This window comes from Priapulus caudatus, unplaced genomic scaffold, assembly GCF_000485595.1.
Source record: "Priapulus caudatus unplaced genomic scaffold, Priapulus_caudatus-5.0.1 Scaffold728, whole genome shotgun sequence".
Lineage (NCBI taxonomy): Eukaryota > Metazoa > Priapulida > Priapulimorpha > Priapulimorphida > Priapulidae > Priapulus > Priapulus caudatus.
In genome coordinates this window covers 46,002-64,897 of record NW_014577789.1, presented here as the reverse complement: position 1 = coordinate 64,897, position 18,896 = coordinate 46,002, and the positions used below count along the sequence as shown (strand labels likewise).

Below are 18,896 nucleotides of genomic sequence, written 5' to 3'. Positions count from 1 at the left end.
CCTTTCTTGCTCCTAGATGTCAGAGGAGCATACACTTCTCGTAAGTTTGCCGCATGTGCTTATGATGCAGCTGAGTGTCTTCGGCAACAGAATTCCCCTGTCAATTTTCCCGGAATAGCTGATATTTTATATTGTTGTAGGTTTTCCGCTCCTGTTCTTGTCGTGGCGCTTCTAATGTTAGGCTTGCGTTACACTTCAATTGCCTTTCTCATGAATAATTTAGCACATCCGTATCGTCATAGAGTCCATCAGGCATGTCAATCCCTTTCTCCTTCCATGGCACACAGATATTCATGGCGGACTGACGGCAGTGACAGCTGTCCACGATATGTCCAATTCACGACTATGCTTGCCTACGCAGTTTTTGGAGTCGCGCACAACGGATCGACCGAGAACCCTACGCCGTATCATAAGTGCGATTAGAAACCCGCAAATAGCTGGGGAGAGATGAACATTGATATGTGAGAATACTATATGTATATAGATATATATATATTATATAGAGAGAGAGAGATAGAGAGAGAGGAGAGAGAGAGACGAGAGAGAGACGAGAGCAGAGGAGCAGAGAGAGAGAGAGAGAGAGAGAGAGAGAGAAAACGAGAGACGCACCAAATTTATGCAGGACGTCACCGAGGGGCGGCCGACATCGTGTGAACGTATGCTAAATAATTTCTTTAATGGGACGAACTGGGTGCGTATACCTCTCAGCAAAACTGTCTGGAATAGCAGCCAAGGTTCAAGCAACACATCGATGGCATGCCATTTCATTCTCCACCTCATAACTAAGACACTAGCCGCTTCTAAATTCTTCGATCTACCATTTATGTCCTCATTCTTGTCTCGGCATTCCTGCTCCGCCTAGGCCCTGTTCCCGCTCCCGCTGTAGAACACCGCCCCGTCGTAACTATCCAGTCGTAGCGGCTCACGGGCGCCAGGTATGTAGTCTATACCTCTTCGACCACGCGCACTGAGCTGGAAAGTTTGCAGCGCTCGATGCGTAGCCATGCAGCCAGTAGCTGTCAAACGCAGTACGCAAAAAATTATTCTGGCTCTAAGTTGTCACTGAGCTTTCCCGTTGCGCCTCGCTCACACGCTTTGTGCACGCCGGCGTGACGTGTCGTGAATTCTCCCGCGCTTCGAGAGATTGACATCTGCACGTCCGCCACAGATAGCTCGTATACTCGCGAGAAGAAGCTAGCATACATCGTAGCTTTCCGCTGCGATTCCGTTCGACTCCGTATTTTCGCTTCGAACCGTTTCGCATCGACTAGGATCACTTGCAGTTGTGTTACATGGGTTATATGTAGGCGGTGGACCTGCTATACTAATTACCTCATAATCACCTGCTTACACACCTCATAATCATGGGTAAGTAATTCGCTATATACATTCCATATTTGCCTTCGATAGTAGGGTAGGCGCTACATGATTGTCACAGCAGTGTCGAGACGTATTTGTTATGAAATGAGGAGTATAGGAGTTGATTGTGAAGTATGGTATAATCCACCGTAATTTCTACGGTGCGTATTTAGACATAAGAAAACTGGATTCGCGCACACGCTATAGTCTTTCAAAATGCGCACGTGCTCCTCGATTTATAACAATTTCTATTAGTGCGTGCGTACATACGTTCGTGCTTTCTTGCGTTCACCTTGCTTCATTGTTCCCTACTATCGATTTTAGAAATAATATGAGTAATAAAGATAACCAACCTCTATGCATTAGTCCTGGGTTCGTTAGGAAAGCCGGGAACAGAGATGTGCTTCTTAACAAGCGAGGAGCGTTGCAGCTTCGCCGTATCACACATTCCTAATAACGATCCTCTCCATTAGCAGATCATTAACGCGTGTGCATTATTAATGTTAAAGGGTTCTAGTTTATACAGATAAAGAGATTCATGGTTGATTGAAGGCCAGTAGAGTGATGCAGAGGTAATTATAGATGGTTGTGCTACGACAATCTTTTAGTCATTACAATACACCCGCTCTAACAAAGGTTGACCGTGAGTAGAGCAGGTCTCGGTCAGGGCATGTGTGTGTGTATGTATGTATGTATGTATGTATGTATGTTGGGTGTGTGTGTATGTGGTGTGTGTTGTGTTTGTGTGGTGTGTGTGTCGTTTGTTGTGTGTGGTGTTGTGTGTGGTGGGTGTGTGTGTGTGTGTGTGTGTGTGTGTGTTGTGTGTGTATGTTGTGTGTGGTGTGTGGTGTGTGTGTGGTGTGTGTAATGTGTGTGTTGTGTGTGCTGTGTGTGGTGTGTGTTGTGTGTGTATGTTGTGTGTGGTGGTGTGTGTGGTGTGTGTGTGTGTGTTTGTATGTGTGTGTGTGTGTGTGTGTTTGTGAGTGTTGTCGCTGTGTTTTGTGTGTGTGTGGTGTGTGTGTGTGTGTGCTGTTTGTGTGTGTGGTGTGTGTGCTGTGTGTGTGGTTTGTGTGTGTGGTGTATGTATGTTATGTTATGATGTATGATGTATGTTATGTATGTATGTATGTATGTAGTGTATGCTATGTATGTATGTATGTATGTATGTCATGTATGTATGTATAGTATGTTATGTATGTGATGTATGTAGAGTGCTATGTATGTATGGATGTATGCTATTATGCTATGTATGTATGTATGTATGTATGCTATGTATCGTATGTTATGTATGTATAGTTGAGTATTAGATGTATGTATGTATGTATGTATGTATATGTATGATTGTATTGGTAGTAGATGTATGTATTGTAGTGTATGTATGTAGATGTATGTATGTATGTATGTATGTATGTTTATGTACTGTATTGTATGTATGTAGTATGTATGAGTACTGAGAGAATGTATGTATGTAGATATGTATGTATGTAGTAATGTATGTATGATGTATGTATGTATGTATGTATGTATTAGTATGTGCTAGTAGAGTATGTATTGTGATGTATGTATGTATGTATGGTATGTCATGTATGCTATGTCATGTATGTATGTATGTATGGATGTGATGTATGTATGATATGTATGTATGTATGTATTTATGTATGTATTTGTTGTATGTATGTATGTAGTATGTAGTATGTATTGTATGTATGTATTGTTAGGTAGAATGTAGTATGTATGAGAGATGTAGGTATGAGTAGCATGTAGTATTGTATGTATGTAGTAGTATGTATGATGTATGTATTAGATGTGAGTATGGTATGTATGTATGTATTGTATGTTATGATAGTGATGATAGTAGTATGTAGTGTATGCTATGTATGTATGTATGGATGTATGGTATGTATGCTATGCTATGTATGTATGTATGTATCGTATGTGATGTATGTACTGTTACTGTATGTATTGTATGTATGATGTATGTATTGTCATGTATGTTATGTGATGTATGCTATGTATGTGATGCATGTGATGATGATGAGTTGTATGTAGATGAGTAGTATGTAGGTATGTATGTGAGGTATGTATTATGTATGTGTATGTAGATGTATGTACGTATGTAGTATGTATGTTGTATTGATGTTGTATGTAGTATAGATTGGGCTGATGTATGTATGTATGTATGTAGAGTATGTATGTAAGATGTATGTATGTAGTATGTATGTATGGGAGTATGTATGTATGTATGCTATGTCTGTAGATGTATTGTATGGTATGTATGGTATGTATGTATGATATGTATCGTATGTATGTATGTATGTAGTGGAGATTTATGTATGTTTGTATGTGTATTAATGTATGTATGTATATGTATGTAGGTATGTATTATGTATGTATGTATGAAGATGTATGTATGTAGGTGTATGTATGTATGTATGTATGTCATGTACTGTACTGTATGTATGTATGTATGTAATGTAGTATGTATGTGATGATGTACTGTATGTATGGTATGTATGTATGTATGTATGATATGTATGTATGTAGTTGTATGCTATGTATGTATGTATGTATGTATTGTATGTGATGTATGTATGTAGTCATGTATGTATGTATGTATGCTATGATGTATTTATGATATGGTATCGTATCGTATGTATGTCATGTATTAGTATGTAATGTATGTATAGTATGTATGTATGGTATGTATGTATGTAGGATGTATGGTCATGCTATGTCATGTTATGTACTGTATCGCTACTGTAATGTCATGTTATGTATGTATGTATGTATGTATCGTATGTATGCTATGTATGGTATGCTATGTATGTAATGTATGTATGTATGTATGTTTATGTTATGTATGTATGTATGTATTGTATGTAGTGTATGTATGCTATGTATGTATAGTATGTATGATATGTATGGTATGTATTGTATTGTATTGTATGTATGTATGTATGCTGAATGTATGTATGTATGATGTAATGTATGTATGTTATGTTGTATGTATGTATGTATGTATCTGTATGTTGGCTATGGTATGTATGTATGTATGTATGTATGTATGTATGTATGCATGTATGTATGTATGTATGTATGTATGTATGTATGTATTGTTATGTATGTATGTATGTTTACTGTAGTATGTATGTATGTATGTATGTAATGTATGTATTATGTATGTATGTATGTATGGTATGTATGTATGTAGTGTATGTATGTTTATGTATGTATGTATGGGGTATGGTATGTACTTGTATGGCTATGTATGTATGGTATGGTATGTATGTAGTGTATGGTATGTATGTATGTATGTATGTTTATGTGTATGTATGTATGTATGTCATGTATGATCATGTATGTATGGTATGTATGTATGCTATGCTATGTATGTATGTATGTATGTATGTATGTCATGTATGTATGTTATGTATGTATGCTATTTATATGTATGTGATGTTATGTATGTATGTATTGTATGTATGTAGGTATGTATGTATGTATGATATGTATGTTAGGTTATGTTATGTATGTGATGTATGTATGTATGTAATGTATGTATGTATGTGATGTATTGTATGTATGTATGTATGTATGTATGTATGTATGTATGTATGTATTATGTTGTATGTTATTATGTATGTATGTATGTATGGTAGTATGTATGTAATGTATGTACTGTATGTAATGGTATGTATGGTATGTATGTATGTATGTATGTATTGTATGTATGTATGTATGTATGCTATGTTATGTATGTTATGTATGTATAGTATGCTATGTATGTATGTATTGTATGTATGTATGTATGATATGTATGTCATGTATGCTATGCTATGTATGTATGTTATGTATGCTATGTATGTATGTATGTTATGTATGTGTATGTATGTATGCTATGTATCGTATGTATCGTATGTATGTATTAGTGTATGTATGTATGTATGTATCTGTATGTAGTATGCTATGTATTGTATGTATGTATGTATGTATCGTATGTATGTATGCTATGTATGTATGTATGTATGTATGATATGTATGTAATGTATAGTATGTATGTATGTTATGTGATGTAATTCATGTATAGTATGTATGTAGGTATGTAGGTATGCTATGTAGTGTATGTATGTATGTACTGATAGTGTATGTATGTATGTATGGATGTGATGTATGTATGTATAGTTTTGTATGCTATGTATGTTATGTATGGTATGTATTGTATGTATGTATGTTTTTATGTATGTATGCTATGTATGTATGTATGTATTTATGTATGTATGTATGTATGATATGTATGTTGTATGTATGTTATGTAATGTATGTATGTATGGTATGTATGTATGTATGTAATGTATGTATGTATGTATGCTATGTAATGTTGTATGTATGTATGTATGTACTGCTTATGTATGGTATGTATGATGTATGTATGTATGATGTTATGTATGTATGTATGTATAGTATGTACTGTATGTATGTACTGCTTATGTATGTCATGTATGTATGTATTAGGTATGTATGTATGTATGTTAACTGTATGTATGTATGTATATGTAGTCGTATGATATGTATGTATAGTTATGTATGTATGGTCATGGTACTGTATGTAGTGTATGTTATGTATGTAACTGTATGTAGGTATGCTATGTATGTATTATGTATGTATGTATGATTATGTATTGTAGGTATTGTATGTAGTATGTATGTATGTATGTATGTATGTATGTATGTATGTATGTATGTATGTATGTATGTATGTATGTATGTATGTATGTATGTATGTATGTATGTCCACTATGCCCGGCCAAACCGCCCAAGCGATCTGGATGCAATTTTTAGAGGGCGATTTCCTATACCCGGGGAGTGTTCCTAGACGAAAAAAACAACAACAAAAAAGTCAAAAAAAGTTAAAAAGTTAAAAATTGATAACAATTCAATAGATGGCGGTGCGTACAGATTAACATGACGTTCGTCTGAATCCATTGTGTATACCCTTAACGGCGCAGTGGCCTAATCGCTAGAACATCCGTCTCTTACACCGGGATGCCGGGTTCGAATCCCACCTCGGGAAATACTTTGTTTCTTTACTTTTGGATTGTTTAGTATGTACTTCTGCCACTTCACCGTTAATTTCAAAATTTTATATTTGTTACTACATTTAAACGTTTAGTAAAAATCCAGAATAAACTATGGTAGATGATAATAATAGCGCAAACTGCCGGGAACACTTCACGGAAGCCTATGTAGGTTACAGATTTTATTTTTATATTATTTTATTTTATTATATTCACTTTTTTACTTTTGTATTTTTTAATGTCTTTTATCTTTTGATTCCTTATTATTTTTTACAGTTTGGAATGGGATGGGATGGCATGGGATGGCATGCGATGGCATGGGATGGGATGGCATGCGATGGCATGCGATGGGATGGCATGGGATGGCATGGGATGCGATATGGGATGGGGTGGGATGGATGGATGCATGCATGCATGGATGCATGGATAGATAGATAGTTAGTTTTTTGGGGTATTTTCTTTTCAACCAAGCCGTCACCAACTGAGTAACGCCATTGATTTTTCCGGGCAACGCCGGGTATCCCGCTAGTATATATATATATAAATATATATAATTAATTATATATTTGATCATTAGTTGCACTCCCAGACTCTGGTATTTATCATTTGCTAGACTCTATCGATATTCTCCGTCTTATTTTCCTCATATCACGTACAGCGAAACATAGTTAGGTCAGCGAGACATGGAAAACGTGAAGCTTGTGTTAGCTGGCCTATGGGCTGCGAATGGGGATTTACGGGACCGTTTTGTGTATAAACCTGATGCGGCAGGCAACACTCAGTAACAGCTGCCATTGGCGGGTCTAATCCGCACGAATTTCTCGGACGGACGATTTGCGCGCGACTAGTATAATTATATTCTACGTTCTGGACAAAATTTCGTCTCCGGCTGTTTGATAATACGTCGGCGCTAATTCTTAGCTAGATAGAAATCTTCGCGAGTGTGATTTGCATATTTATGACATCCTCCCCACGCCAGTCTGCGCATGAGGACGAATGTACGCGGGTGGTGCGAATAATTGAGAGGTATGGGAGTTAACATATAGACGGCGCAACAGACGCAATGATTGAGATCTATATATAGTGAGAAACGTGCGCACACACACAGTGAGAGAGAGAGACAGACTGGGCGAGAGGGAAAGATAGTAGAGAGAGAAAGTGATAGCAGCAGAGAGAGAGAGAGACAGAGAGAGAGAGACAGACAGACAGACAGAGAGCGAGAGAGCGAGAGAGAGAGAGAGCGAGAGAGTGTGTGTGTATGTGTGTATGTGTGTGTGTGTGTGTGTGTGTGCTGTTGTGTGTGTGTGTGTCGCTGTATGGTGTGTGTGTGTGTGTGTGGTGTAGTGTACGTGCTGAGAGAGAGAATGAAACTGAGAACGGAAAAGTATTAAAATGCAGATGGCGTGACAAAAAAAAAAAGTGGTATAAAGGCAGGGTTATAGGAAATTACCCTTAAGGAAGCTGAACCATAGAGGTTTAGTTACATATGAATGGCCTAGGTGTGTACAACTAATAAATTTCACTTTTATCTGCTATTTTAGACTGCGTATGCATTTAATTGGTATAATAGCATAACCTATATTAATCTCCCTGATATATGCTAGAGATATTCCTGAAATATGAGACATATTTGGATAGCCGGTTTAGCGATATTGGATAATATCTCGTTCAAATATATAATCACGCGAACAATGAAACACAGAATCCGCATTTTCAAGCAAACGGCAAATGGCAACGGCAAGCAACTTCGAGCAAACGGCAAATGTGTATTATAATTCTATAAGTAATTATCTCCCGCGAAAAGTGCCGCCCGTTCCACAGAGTTAAGACACCTAGCTAAGTGCAAACCATCACTTGAAATGAACCGTGTGTTCAACAGCAGGAGCCACGGCGGCGCGTAAAGATTGATCGCGAACCAGCGAAGTGCATGGCGGCTTCTGCAAGAACGCGTCAAAAGACATTACTGCAAAAGTTCTGTACCGTGGTCAGGTGAGGACGCAGGCCAAGGAGATACCCGCACCACGTGGCCGCCGTTTATCACGAAACGTTAGGAGAAGTCATTTAGTTGTCAAACACCCTCGATCGTTGTAAGTTATAGAGACCAAGGCTCACGCGTCCTTCTGTACGCCCACCTATCGCCTCTTTAATACCACAATTCATCCTACACTCACTTCTTAGCTGTCGTAGGCTTCCTGATCTTCTCTACTTTGCCAACACCTAGTTCACACGATCTTGGTATGCTTCGAACCAATTGACATGACCCTCAATAGCCACATACTGAATTGATCACTAATCACTAATTCCAGCTTAGCTCACTATTCATTGGCTACGTTTGGATATGGGATTTCAAAACGTACAACACACGCGAGTAAAAGCTGCCCGGGCCCACACGGCGTCTCTTTGCGCTTTGCGCGCCATCGGCCAATCCCGTGGCGCTGATGGTCCGCAGCACAAAACCACACCGTTGTGGCCGCGTGCAAAACACAGCGATTCTTGTGCGTGTCGGAAAACTATCAACACGTGTTTGACTATTTCTCCCACCGTGTGGCCCAGATTTCACAGCGTGTGGCGAGTGCTGCCTGTCGTCAAGTTCCACACCGGCTCCTAGTAACCCCGACCAATTAGCAGAGGTCAACCGAGTCACGTGATCTTAACTTGCGGTTGCAGCGCGGTTGCACTGCGCGTACACGCACGTACACGCAGATTCAGCGCACGTACACCGCGTTTATATCGCAACGTACACGCGCGTGACACGCACGTGCACGCGGGTACACGCACGTATCTACGCGCGGACACGCGGGTACACGCACTGTACACGCCAGATACACTGACGAGATACACTACAGATACCACGCACGTACACGCGGTGTACGCACGTGCGCTCGCGGTACACGCCCACCGTACTCACGCGGTGCACGCCGGGCAATACACGCACGTACACGCCCACGTACAGCGCGGCATACACGCACGTACACGCGGGTACACGCGGATACACGCACGTACACGCATACACCATCGCGTACCACGGACTGCGTACACCGGAGTCACAGCGCAACGCTACACGCGGTCACACGCACGTACACGCGGGTCACAGCTCCACCGTACACGCGTACACGCACGTACCCGCGCGAGTACTATCCGCGCGCTATCACGCACGCTACCACGCGGGTACACGCGTAATATCGCGGCCCGCACCTTCCGCCTGCGCGCGATACACGCACCGTACACCACGTACAACGCGCGCGGACACGGCACGTACACACGCAGATTTCCCCGCCGCCTACACGCACGTACCCGATACCCCCCGCACTCATATTTCTCTCGAGTACCCCTATCTAGTCTCCTCCCGTCCTCTGTCGTCACCGACTTCTCATCCTGCTATCTTCCAGCCCCTCACCATTCCCGCCAGATACACCACGTCCAGGTCTCCCGCGCCCTTCAGGCCTCGTACTACGCGCACGTGCCAGACTGCGCGGCGCTTGTACTTTCCTCCTCGCTACCGTACTATCGCCCTCACTCTGCGTTGGAGCTTACACACGAGACGCCACGCACCGTACACCTCTGCTCCCCTTCCCCCCGCACCTTGTCACCACCGCTGGCCGGTACATTCGCCAAACGTACACGCAGCACTAACACGCACGCTACCACACAGCACTACAGCGCACGTACACACGCGGCTACCGGAAGAATACACGCACGTACACCGCCACAAACGCACTCAGCGCCGTGCGGCTACACTTCACGTCTACACGAGAATAGCACGCACGGACACGCGAGGCGCTTACTACGCGGATACACGCAGTCCAACGCGGTACACGCACGTACGTATCACGCACGTACACACCCAGATACACGCACTACACGCCCGTCTCACGCAGCGGTGCACGTTAGCCGTGTACCCGCGTAGCACCACGTGCGCGTGTCATCTCCCGTGCCTTACCGCGCTGTAGTCGGGTACCCCGCGGCACGTGTTCCTTCTCCCCCCCTCGCAGTGCCGTGTACCCGCCTGTACCGTGCGTGTATCTCTGTGTTCACGTGCGCACTCGTATCTCTGCGTGTACGTCGCGTCGCTATCGCGTCTTGTACCCGCGTGTACGTCGTGCTACACGTCGGCGCTCGCATCGCGACCTCCTCGATGCACCCGCGCCTGTACGTTGCGTGTACGGTGCGCTCTACCTGTCGTTTACGTGGTGCGGACCCGCCGTGTCACCGTGCGTGATCTGTGGGTGCTACGTGCGGGTCACCGCCGGTCCCTCCTTGTACGTGCGCTCGTATCCGCGTGTACGTGCGTGTACGTGCGTGTAATCCCGCTGTGCTACCGCTGTCGCTACGTTCTGTCAGGGCGTGTACCTGCCGTGTACCGTGGCGTGTACGTGCGCTGTACCCTGCCGTGTTACGTGCGCTGTACCGCGGTAGTACGCTGCGCGTACCCGCGTGACCCACTGGCGGTCTTCCCCTATGTACCAGCGTGTACGTGCGTATACCCGCGTGTTACGTGCGTGTATCTGCCGCTGTAACGTGCGTGTACCGCCAGTGCAACCCGCGCTGCCAACCGCAAGGCTTAAGATCACGCTGACTCGCTTGACCTGCTTGCCTGATTCGGTCGGTTACATAGAGCCGGTGTGGCACTCTGACACAGGCACAGCCGCAACGTTGTGGAATCTGCCACACGTGAGAAGAAACTTTATCAAACACGTGTGATATTTTCCACACGCCAAGAAATCGCTGTGTTTGCACGCGGCCACACGGTGTGTTTGTGCTGCGCCATCCAGCCACGCGTGGCCCGATGCCGCCAGCCACAAAACCACACCGTGTGCGGCAGCCCTTAAAGCCCGCCGCTACACCTACCACAAGAAAGTCGGTCCCGATTTCAAAAATCGCTTCATCGTTTGCTAAAATCGGCCTCATCGCGACGCTTCCGATAAAACACCGCCCACACCTAACGATAAACACCCGCCACACCTACGATTAAATTTCTGCAAGGGTCTAAGGCTTTTCTCTACGGGTAAGCGCATTTTGAATGTCATGTGACACGGGACGTTCAGCTATGGCTGTTCAATATTATCTGCACACGATTTCCTGAGTTCCACGCGCCACACCACAAAATCGCGTCCAAATAATCGGCTTCAAATCAAACATGTTTGATTTGGAACGATCACCCGATAAAAATAAAATCGTCTACAAATGAACGCGCACACCTACCCGATATCGGCTGATTTCTATCGGGCCGATCAAATCGCGTGAAAAATCGGCTGGTGTGCGGCGGCCTTTACAGTACAAACAAGCTTTTAAATTTTCTCAATTTTATCGGTTCTCACCAGCGTGTAACCTATGTTTATGCGCATGGAAGAACGGTATAAGAGGATATTGAGATATGTCATTTGTATCCTCTTAGGCCCACTGCTCACGTATCATGTCGGATTTATTCATAAAATGTCGATTTTAACTGACATAAACAACAGTTTATCCTGTACTTGTGGAATTCATGTGGTTGGGAATATGTAATTGTTTTTTATTCATATCTTCGTAATTTCAATCTGGTAGCAACGTGATTATACCCAGCACACACACATGCACATAAGCATGCACACGCACGCACGTAGGCCTACGCCCGAAGGTTTATACACGCGCGCAGTATTTGGTCCATCGACCGTATAAGATTGCCTTTCACACAGATAATAGCGAACTCACCCTAGGGGAAACGCGTGGTTCACTTGTGTGACACCATCAAAGACGTTTGTATCGTATACTCCTATTCGCGTTTGTTGCTGTATGAAACCCTGAGAGGCAAAACTCGCTTTCCGTGTTTTCACTCTATACTAGTTTAGTATCAGGGGCGGACTTGAGGGCAGGTCCTTTTTACCTTGTTTCCACAAGTTTGCCTTTCTGGTATCCACTCCTCACACTCTCATGTGAACATCTCGTCTGAAGTTTTTGTTCGCGGTTTTTCTTATCTCGTCAGTTACTATTAATTTGACTGCTAGGTGGCATGATTCCATTTTCCTGACGGAATTCGAAAACCAACACGGTTGCTGATGCTCGCTCGATTGTAAACGGCGTCTAAATAACCCCCGATTTTGATTGATATATACTATTAATCGTAATATATCGATAAAATCAATAATATAATTATATCGAGGAAACATATATTTTTCAATATAATTTTATACGGGCGAGTTAAATTTAAAACTCGGGATAAATTGTGTAAATTTTGTGAGAATTGTGTTTAGTGCTTTTAATGCTATCACGATAATGAAATCGTGACGTTGAGGTCTAACTAGTTTTCTGTACTCCGAAATCGTGTGAGTTGGCGGACAAACCTCCTCCGTCAAGGTTCACTAATTCCAATGACGTTGTCAGTACGAAGATGTGCGTCATAGAAATTTATCACGCGAGGGCAGGTGTCTGGCCGCGGGGCAGTCAACTAGCTGCTGGCCTTCGAACTACGGCCCTAGTAGGTCGCGCGGTTTCTATATATTGCTCTCTACCGTCGGTTTAGTTTATTTTCCTATCTAGCAAATCGCGTATTATCAAAGAAACATTTGCGCGCGCATTTTACAACATTTAAATTGCATTGAAGTACGTAAAAACTGAATCGCAATTAATACGGAAATAATGTGCAGTAAATATTACATCGCAGCACCGCTCATGGAGCATCACGCATTATCGGAAAGGTTGCAATATAATACTTGTGTAAAAAAGAAAATTAGTCTAGAATCTCAGAGTATCCTATAATACTTGATACTTGCATACAAATGGTATATGCTGACATATTTTCGTTATCAGACATTCAACCCTCTTATTAAAACGTCAAATTCTAACGTCTAAGCTAATGGTCATCGAAAGTTTTAAACAAATTTCTAGTAAATGTGAAAACAGTACAAAACGTATTTCTCCTAAATATTAAAATACACAATTTTTTGTAGCAAAATTTGAACCCACTATAAATATAGCTATATGCATTAAACTTACGGAAAAGTAGGTTATATAATACCTTACTATAAACCCTTAATCAACATTACTAGATAGATAGCTCGTATTACATTTTGAACTTCGACAGATCGTAACAATGGAGCTGCCAGCAGGCAGGACAAGGCCTGTCTTCTATCTAGGATCCTGTAGCCCACCGCTCACATCATTACATGATGAATGCATCAAGATTTTCCTCGCGGAAGGGAGCGGGGAAACTACCAGAAGCTGAGCGCAGCGACGAGCAGAAGGAAGCGACAAAGGAAGGCGGCAAGCGTCACACACTACCCTTTAGCTTTGCTAGGAAATTCAGCTTAAAGTCTCCAGGTAAAATAACGGGAGACGCATGGAGAACTATCGTGAGGAATTATTCGGATGATGACGCGTGATGGAAATCAATGTGCAACAAGGCTCGCTACGAAAGTTGGACGCGCATGTATGTCGATCATTCGCGACGCAAGAAAGAGCGCGCAATCGACAATTAAATCCCTTACGCGTCTATAGGCAGTTCATGAATATCCGCCCTCTCTAACTATTACGGCTGTTAGTGAGCGCGTCTATTTCTCATGTTGTACAGGAGAGAAGTGGGGAAACAGGAAGGCACACGCGGCCACGGGACTTGTCCCTGAGAAATCGGAGAAGCCGTATGAGCCGCTTAGCAGCAGTCAGCAGCCTGGCCGCCTGTCTCCGCAGCCCGCCGGTAGGCAGTCGTCGCCCCAGGCCGGGTCGAGACTTTCCCCGCAGATCGCTCACCGTCACTCTCCCAACAAGCTCTCTCCCAAACGCAGCTTCCACGGATGGGCGCAGCGCAACAGAGAGAGACTCTCTCCGACGACGACACCAACGTCGACGTCGACGATGACGACGCCAGACGAGAGCAGCGAGGTGGAGAGCATACACACGAGCCACAGCTACAACGCTCTGGCCGTAGCGCCCCCTGCGGAATCCACGGCGGCTAAACAGGAGAAGCACAAGTCGCCGGGAAGGCTGCGCAGGCTGCTACGGAGGAGCCACAGCACGGCGGGTCCCAGCGACGCCCCGGCCTATGCCCTCTTCCTGAACCACGAACGAGAAAAACAGGTGAACATCTCTCGGCACATCCACTTGCGGCTCGATTAAACGTGCTATATGCAGTCTGCGTGTTATAAGAGGGCAATACACTCGTTTACCCTTACATTCGTTAGATATTTAGGGTTGCGAGTGTTCAGAATTTGATGTCGACATTGCACTAAATATATGTCGCGTGCAGTTGCGACAATGTTGAAACTGGCCGTGTGTGACGTTAGTAGGCCTATGTGGTAAATAGCCAAATTTTAGCCTTGGGTTATAAAAACGCAATTGTGCGTAAGGGGTTAGTAACCAGCCCACCTGGTGTGAAGAGGGAATTTACTCAACAAGCATGACAAACTCAGGGTTGGCTGCTATAGCCGCGTTCACACGTAGCAAGAAATCCGGTATTTAGCGTTCACACGAGGCAAAATGCGCGGTCCAAGAAATACGGTATCTAAACAGATCCGGTATTTCATGTAAATACGCGACTGTGCTCCAGACCCCAGAATATTTGGCTAGGATACACCGATATATTCCGAATAACGAGGCTTATATAGCCTCGTTCACACGAGACCGTATTTATGAAATATCGGCTATTATGCGAAATATCCTAATCTGAGACAAATACGGCGGCCGAGGGTTCACGGAACGCTGATTCGGCGCTCCAGAATGACGGTAATTTCTGGCGAGCTGCCGAGCTGCGTTGTCGTAACAATCACAGCAACCGAATGCGAAATACACCAATGCAATGCGACCAACTGTCGATAAAATACGTAGACTGGTCCGTGCTCAGACAGTCTCCACTGCGGCATTCACACCTCGGAACTCGTCCCGCAGGCACGGACAAGTCCTATAAAATATGCGTCGGTTCAGAATACCGGGTATTTATGCGTTCACAGAACGAGAGAACTGCGCGGTCCGAGAGATCCGGTATTTTCAAGCATCGGCAATAATTAATGGGTCTGGGAAGCTGCGTCATTTACATCAAATACGGATCTGTTATAGATGACCCGTCATTTCTGTGACGGCAGCTTTTGCCTCGTGTGAACGCTAAATACCGTATTTCTTGCTACATGTGAACGCGGCTAATATGTAGGCTATTGCACATTGCAGGGTATACACAAGAAATTTTCCATGCCAACGTCATCGAGTATCTTCCGCCACGATGATGACGCGAACGCAGAGCTGCCAACGGATGAGAGTTCTTTATCGGCAAAGAACAAGAAGAGCTTGTAAGTTTATCGAAATCTCGAATGAAGCGAGTTAGTTATGTAGATTTGAAAGAACAGAAAAAGAGGGGTAAAGTGTGTGTAGTGTGTGTGCGTGTGTGGTGCGTGTGTTGGTGGTGGTGGGGGGGGCGGGAGATCGAGCAAGGAAGTGCGCAGGCGATAGCTAGCTAGATAGATGGACAGGTAGATGGACGGATGGATGGGTGGGTGATTCGATGGATGGATGGATGGATGGATGGATGGATGGATGGATGGATGGATGGATGATGATGGATGGATGGATGGATGGATGGATGGATGGATGGATGGATGGATGGATGGATGGATAGATGGATGGATGGATGTATGCATGTATAGATGAATCGATGGGTAGATGGATGGATGGATTTGTGGATAGATAGATAGGTAGATAGATAGATAGATAGATAGATAGTTAGATAGACAGGTAGATAGATAGATAGATAGATAGATAGATAGATAGATAGATAGATAGATAGATAGAAAGAAAGAAAGATAGATAGCTTAATTGATAGATCGATAGCTAGAGAGATGGGGGAAAGAGAGAAAAAGAGTACATCCGAGATAACATATGGTTTTCTTTGGTATTTTTATGTGTCACATCGCCGCAGAACGAAGGATATAAAGTCGAAGTTCAAGGCATTGCGCAGGCGCCACACGGTGAGCGCCCTGCACGGGTCATCCGGTAGACCGCAGGGCGAGAAATCGGTGCGACCCACACAAGCTACAGCTCTCTCATGGGCAGACAGATTCGACACTCTCCTACATGACAAATGTGAGTTATGAACCATGCATGCAGAGATTTATCTGCACGACGCTGTCGCTATCCGACGTTGGTCTTGACGTTCATGCATACCACTCTTCCATTGATAATAGAGGGGGGGGGAGAAGAGACTTCCATAGATATTATGTCTTTCCCCAGTTCGCGGTTGGCAGCTTCGCGGTTGGTAGCAAAATCGCAATGGCAGCTTTCCCGCGTCCCGGTTGACTTCTAGTGCCGAATAACGAAAAATTCATCCGGTATTTCCCGGTTCCCAGATACGTAAAATGGTTCAGTCCCACCCCTTCATGAGAGTTCTTCGCACATCAAATAGTAATGTGTCTGACTAGTTGCACCTCCAACAAGCACGAGCCAATAAATCTAATCAAATCGTTTAGCGAATATTATAAAGCTACGTGGGATTAGATTTTTTATCCACGTGATTATCGTGGACATTTATACATATTCTGACATTTCAGACACTCATTTATATCAACGTTGTTCCATGAATACAGAACCTGTCTATATCGAATGGGTGTATTCTGAGTATATCATTGTTGAAAACAGAGAGGCCACATGTGACGATGTGTTATGGCGTGAACACAACATAACAGAGCAGGCTGCGCTACCACACTATATATTGATTACTGATAATAATAATAATAATAATAATAATAATAATAATAATAATAAAATTAATATAGGCAGCTTCTTATAGCGGCTATTTTATTTACTACGTATTGATGCCACAATACAACTGTTTCATCTACAATTGGCCGGTCTACGTGTGTATTATCAAGACTCGATGTCGATGTAGTTTTATATAAAATGTATTAACAGTGGTCCGGCTTTTTCGCTAGGCGTCCCTTTCGTGGCATGAATTCGTGTTAATATTTGACAGATGGACTCTCACTATTCATGGCTTTCCTGAAATCCGAATTCTCCGAGGAGAATCTAGAATTCTGGATTGCGTGTGAAGAGTTTAGCCACCTGAGACCTGGAAAACTCAACTCACGTGCAAAGAAAATCTATGCTGATTACGTGGCGATTCAAGCACCACGGGAAGTAAGTGCTCTGCCAACATTTCACCCGATTTATCTAGAATTTTGTCGATTATCGTAAGAATAGGTATAGTGGTCGGAATCATACGAGAACTGGCAAGAAGACTATTTGAAATCCTTGCTTATGACTCGATGAGGTCAGTGTCGAGTGTCACCACTTTTATTTAGCGATGTTTTTAGTACGCAATATGCACAATTTCATGGATATATATTTTGATATATAATGGGTCTAAACTTATTCTTGGATCACTTGGCAAATTTTTTATTTAGAGAGCAATAACAGCAGGGGTAGCGCCAGAGAGGGGGGCTACATCCAGAATTTTTTCTCAGTCGCTTCTTATCCGTATAGCGCCGCGCTAGTTGCAGTAACTTATGGAAGTGGTTAGCAGGATGAAGGGCTGATTTACAAGAATTCGACATATTACAATGTATTAACAGATATATAGCAGACAAATATTTCCTGTTAATACCCCGAAGATACCATTTCAAAACTTGGAATTTCGAAGCCTTAGCATTCGGTCACCTACTCGCAATGTGAGTTTAGCCCCCGTCGGAACATTAGACCCCCGTCGGAACAATAGCCCCCCCCCGTCGGGACCTTAGCTCCCCGTCGGGAGCCTATTTTTCTCGATCGGGGGACCCTTCCCTCCTCTCTGTTAGGGGAACTTGCCGGGCAATCTCGATAGCAACACCGGCGATCACATAACTCGTGACCGTTTGATCTACTGTGCTGCCGCAGGTAAATCTGGACTCAAAAACTCGCATCGCCACGATAAGCGCTCTAGCAACACCAACGCCCTCTACGTTTGATCCGGCGCAACACCGCATACAAGGTCTAATGGAGAAGGATTCGTACGGACGCTTTCTCAAGTCTCCTCTCTACTTGGAACTCATTAAAGACAGCAAGGACTCTCAGGGAGAAACCCCCTAACGTTATAACGTTTGGTACCGTTTTTAAATGATATGTTAAACCTAGTCACTCATATACCTTAATTGCTTGTAGTGTCTATACCACTATTAGTATTACCAGGGTAGATGTATTCTTTCGGACTCAGGTAGGTAGTGAGGTGTATTTAGGCATTAAAATATTAATTTTACTTTTTAGTTTCGTAGTACGTTTTTACAAAAGTTGTGTTACTACGGCAGTGTAATATGTTACAGCGGAGGGGAAACTTTAAATTTGATTATTGTATGCATTATATTTAAAGACGTAAAATCGTCCTGCAAACGTATACGGTGTACTTATACATTCTAACAAAACAAATACGTGTATGTGTCAATTCTTCCATCTTTGATTTCAAATATTTTAGTTGATTACCAAGGCTTCATGATTATGCAGGGGTGAAATAAACGTAACCGAACGTAACCGAATGGA

General features: G+C 43.2%; 1 protein-coding gene across 1 annotated transcript; it reads left to right on the top strand.

Annotated features, from left to right (window-relative positions):
• Positions 1 to 1,051: 1,051 nt before the first annotated feature.
• LOC106813118 (regulator of G-protein signaling 3-like) lies at positions 1,052 to 18,801 on the top strand. Its single transcript, XM_014817175.1, has 7 exons — positions 1,052 to 1,368; positions 13,495 to 13,730; positions 13,981 to 14,483; positions 15,567 to 15,685; positions 16,312 to 16,475; positions 17,362 to 17,525; positions 18,261 to 18,801. Exons 2-7 carry the CDS (start codon positions 13,577 to 13,579, stop codon positions 18,450 to 18,452), a joined length of 1,296 nt encoding a protein of 431 aa, XP_014672661.1. The 5' UTR covers positions 1,052 to 1,368; positions 13,495 to 13,576; the 3' UTR covers positions 18,453 to 18,801.
• The last annotated feature ends 95 nt before the right edge of the window (positions 18,802 to 18,896 follow it).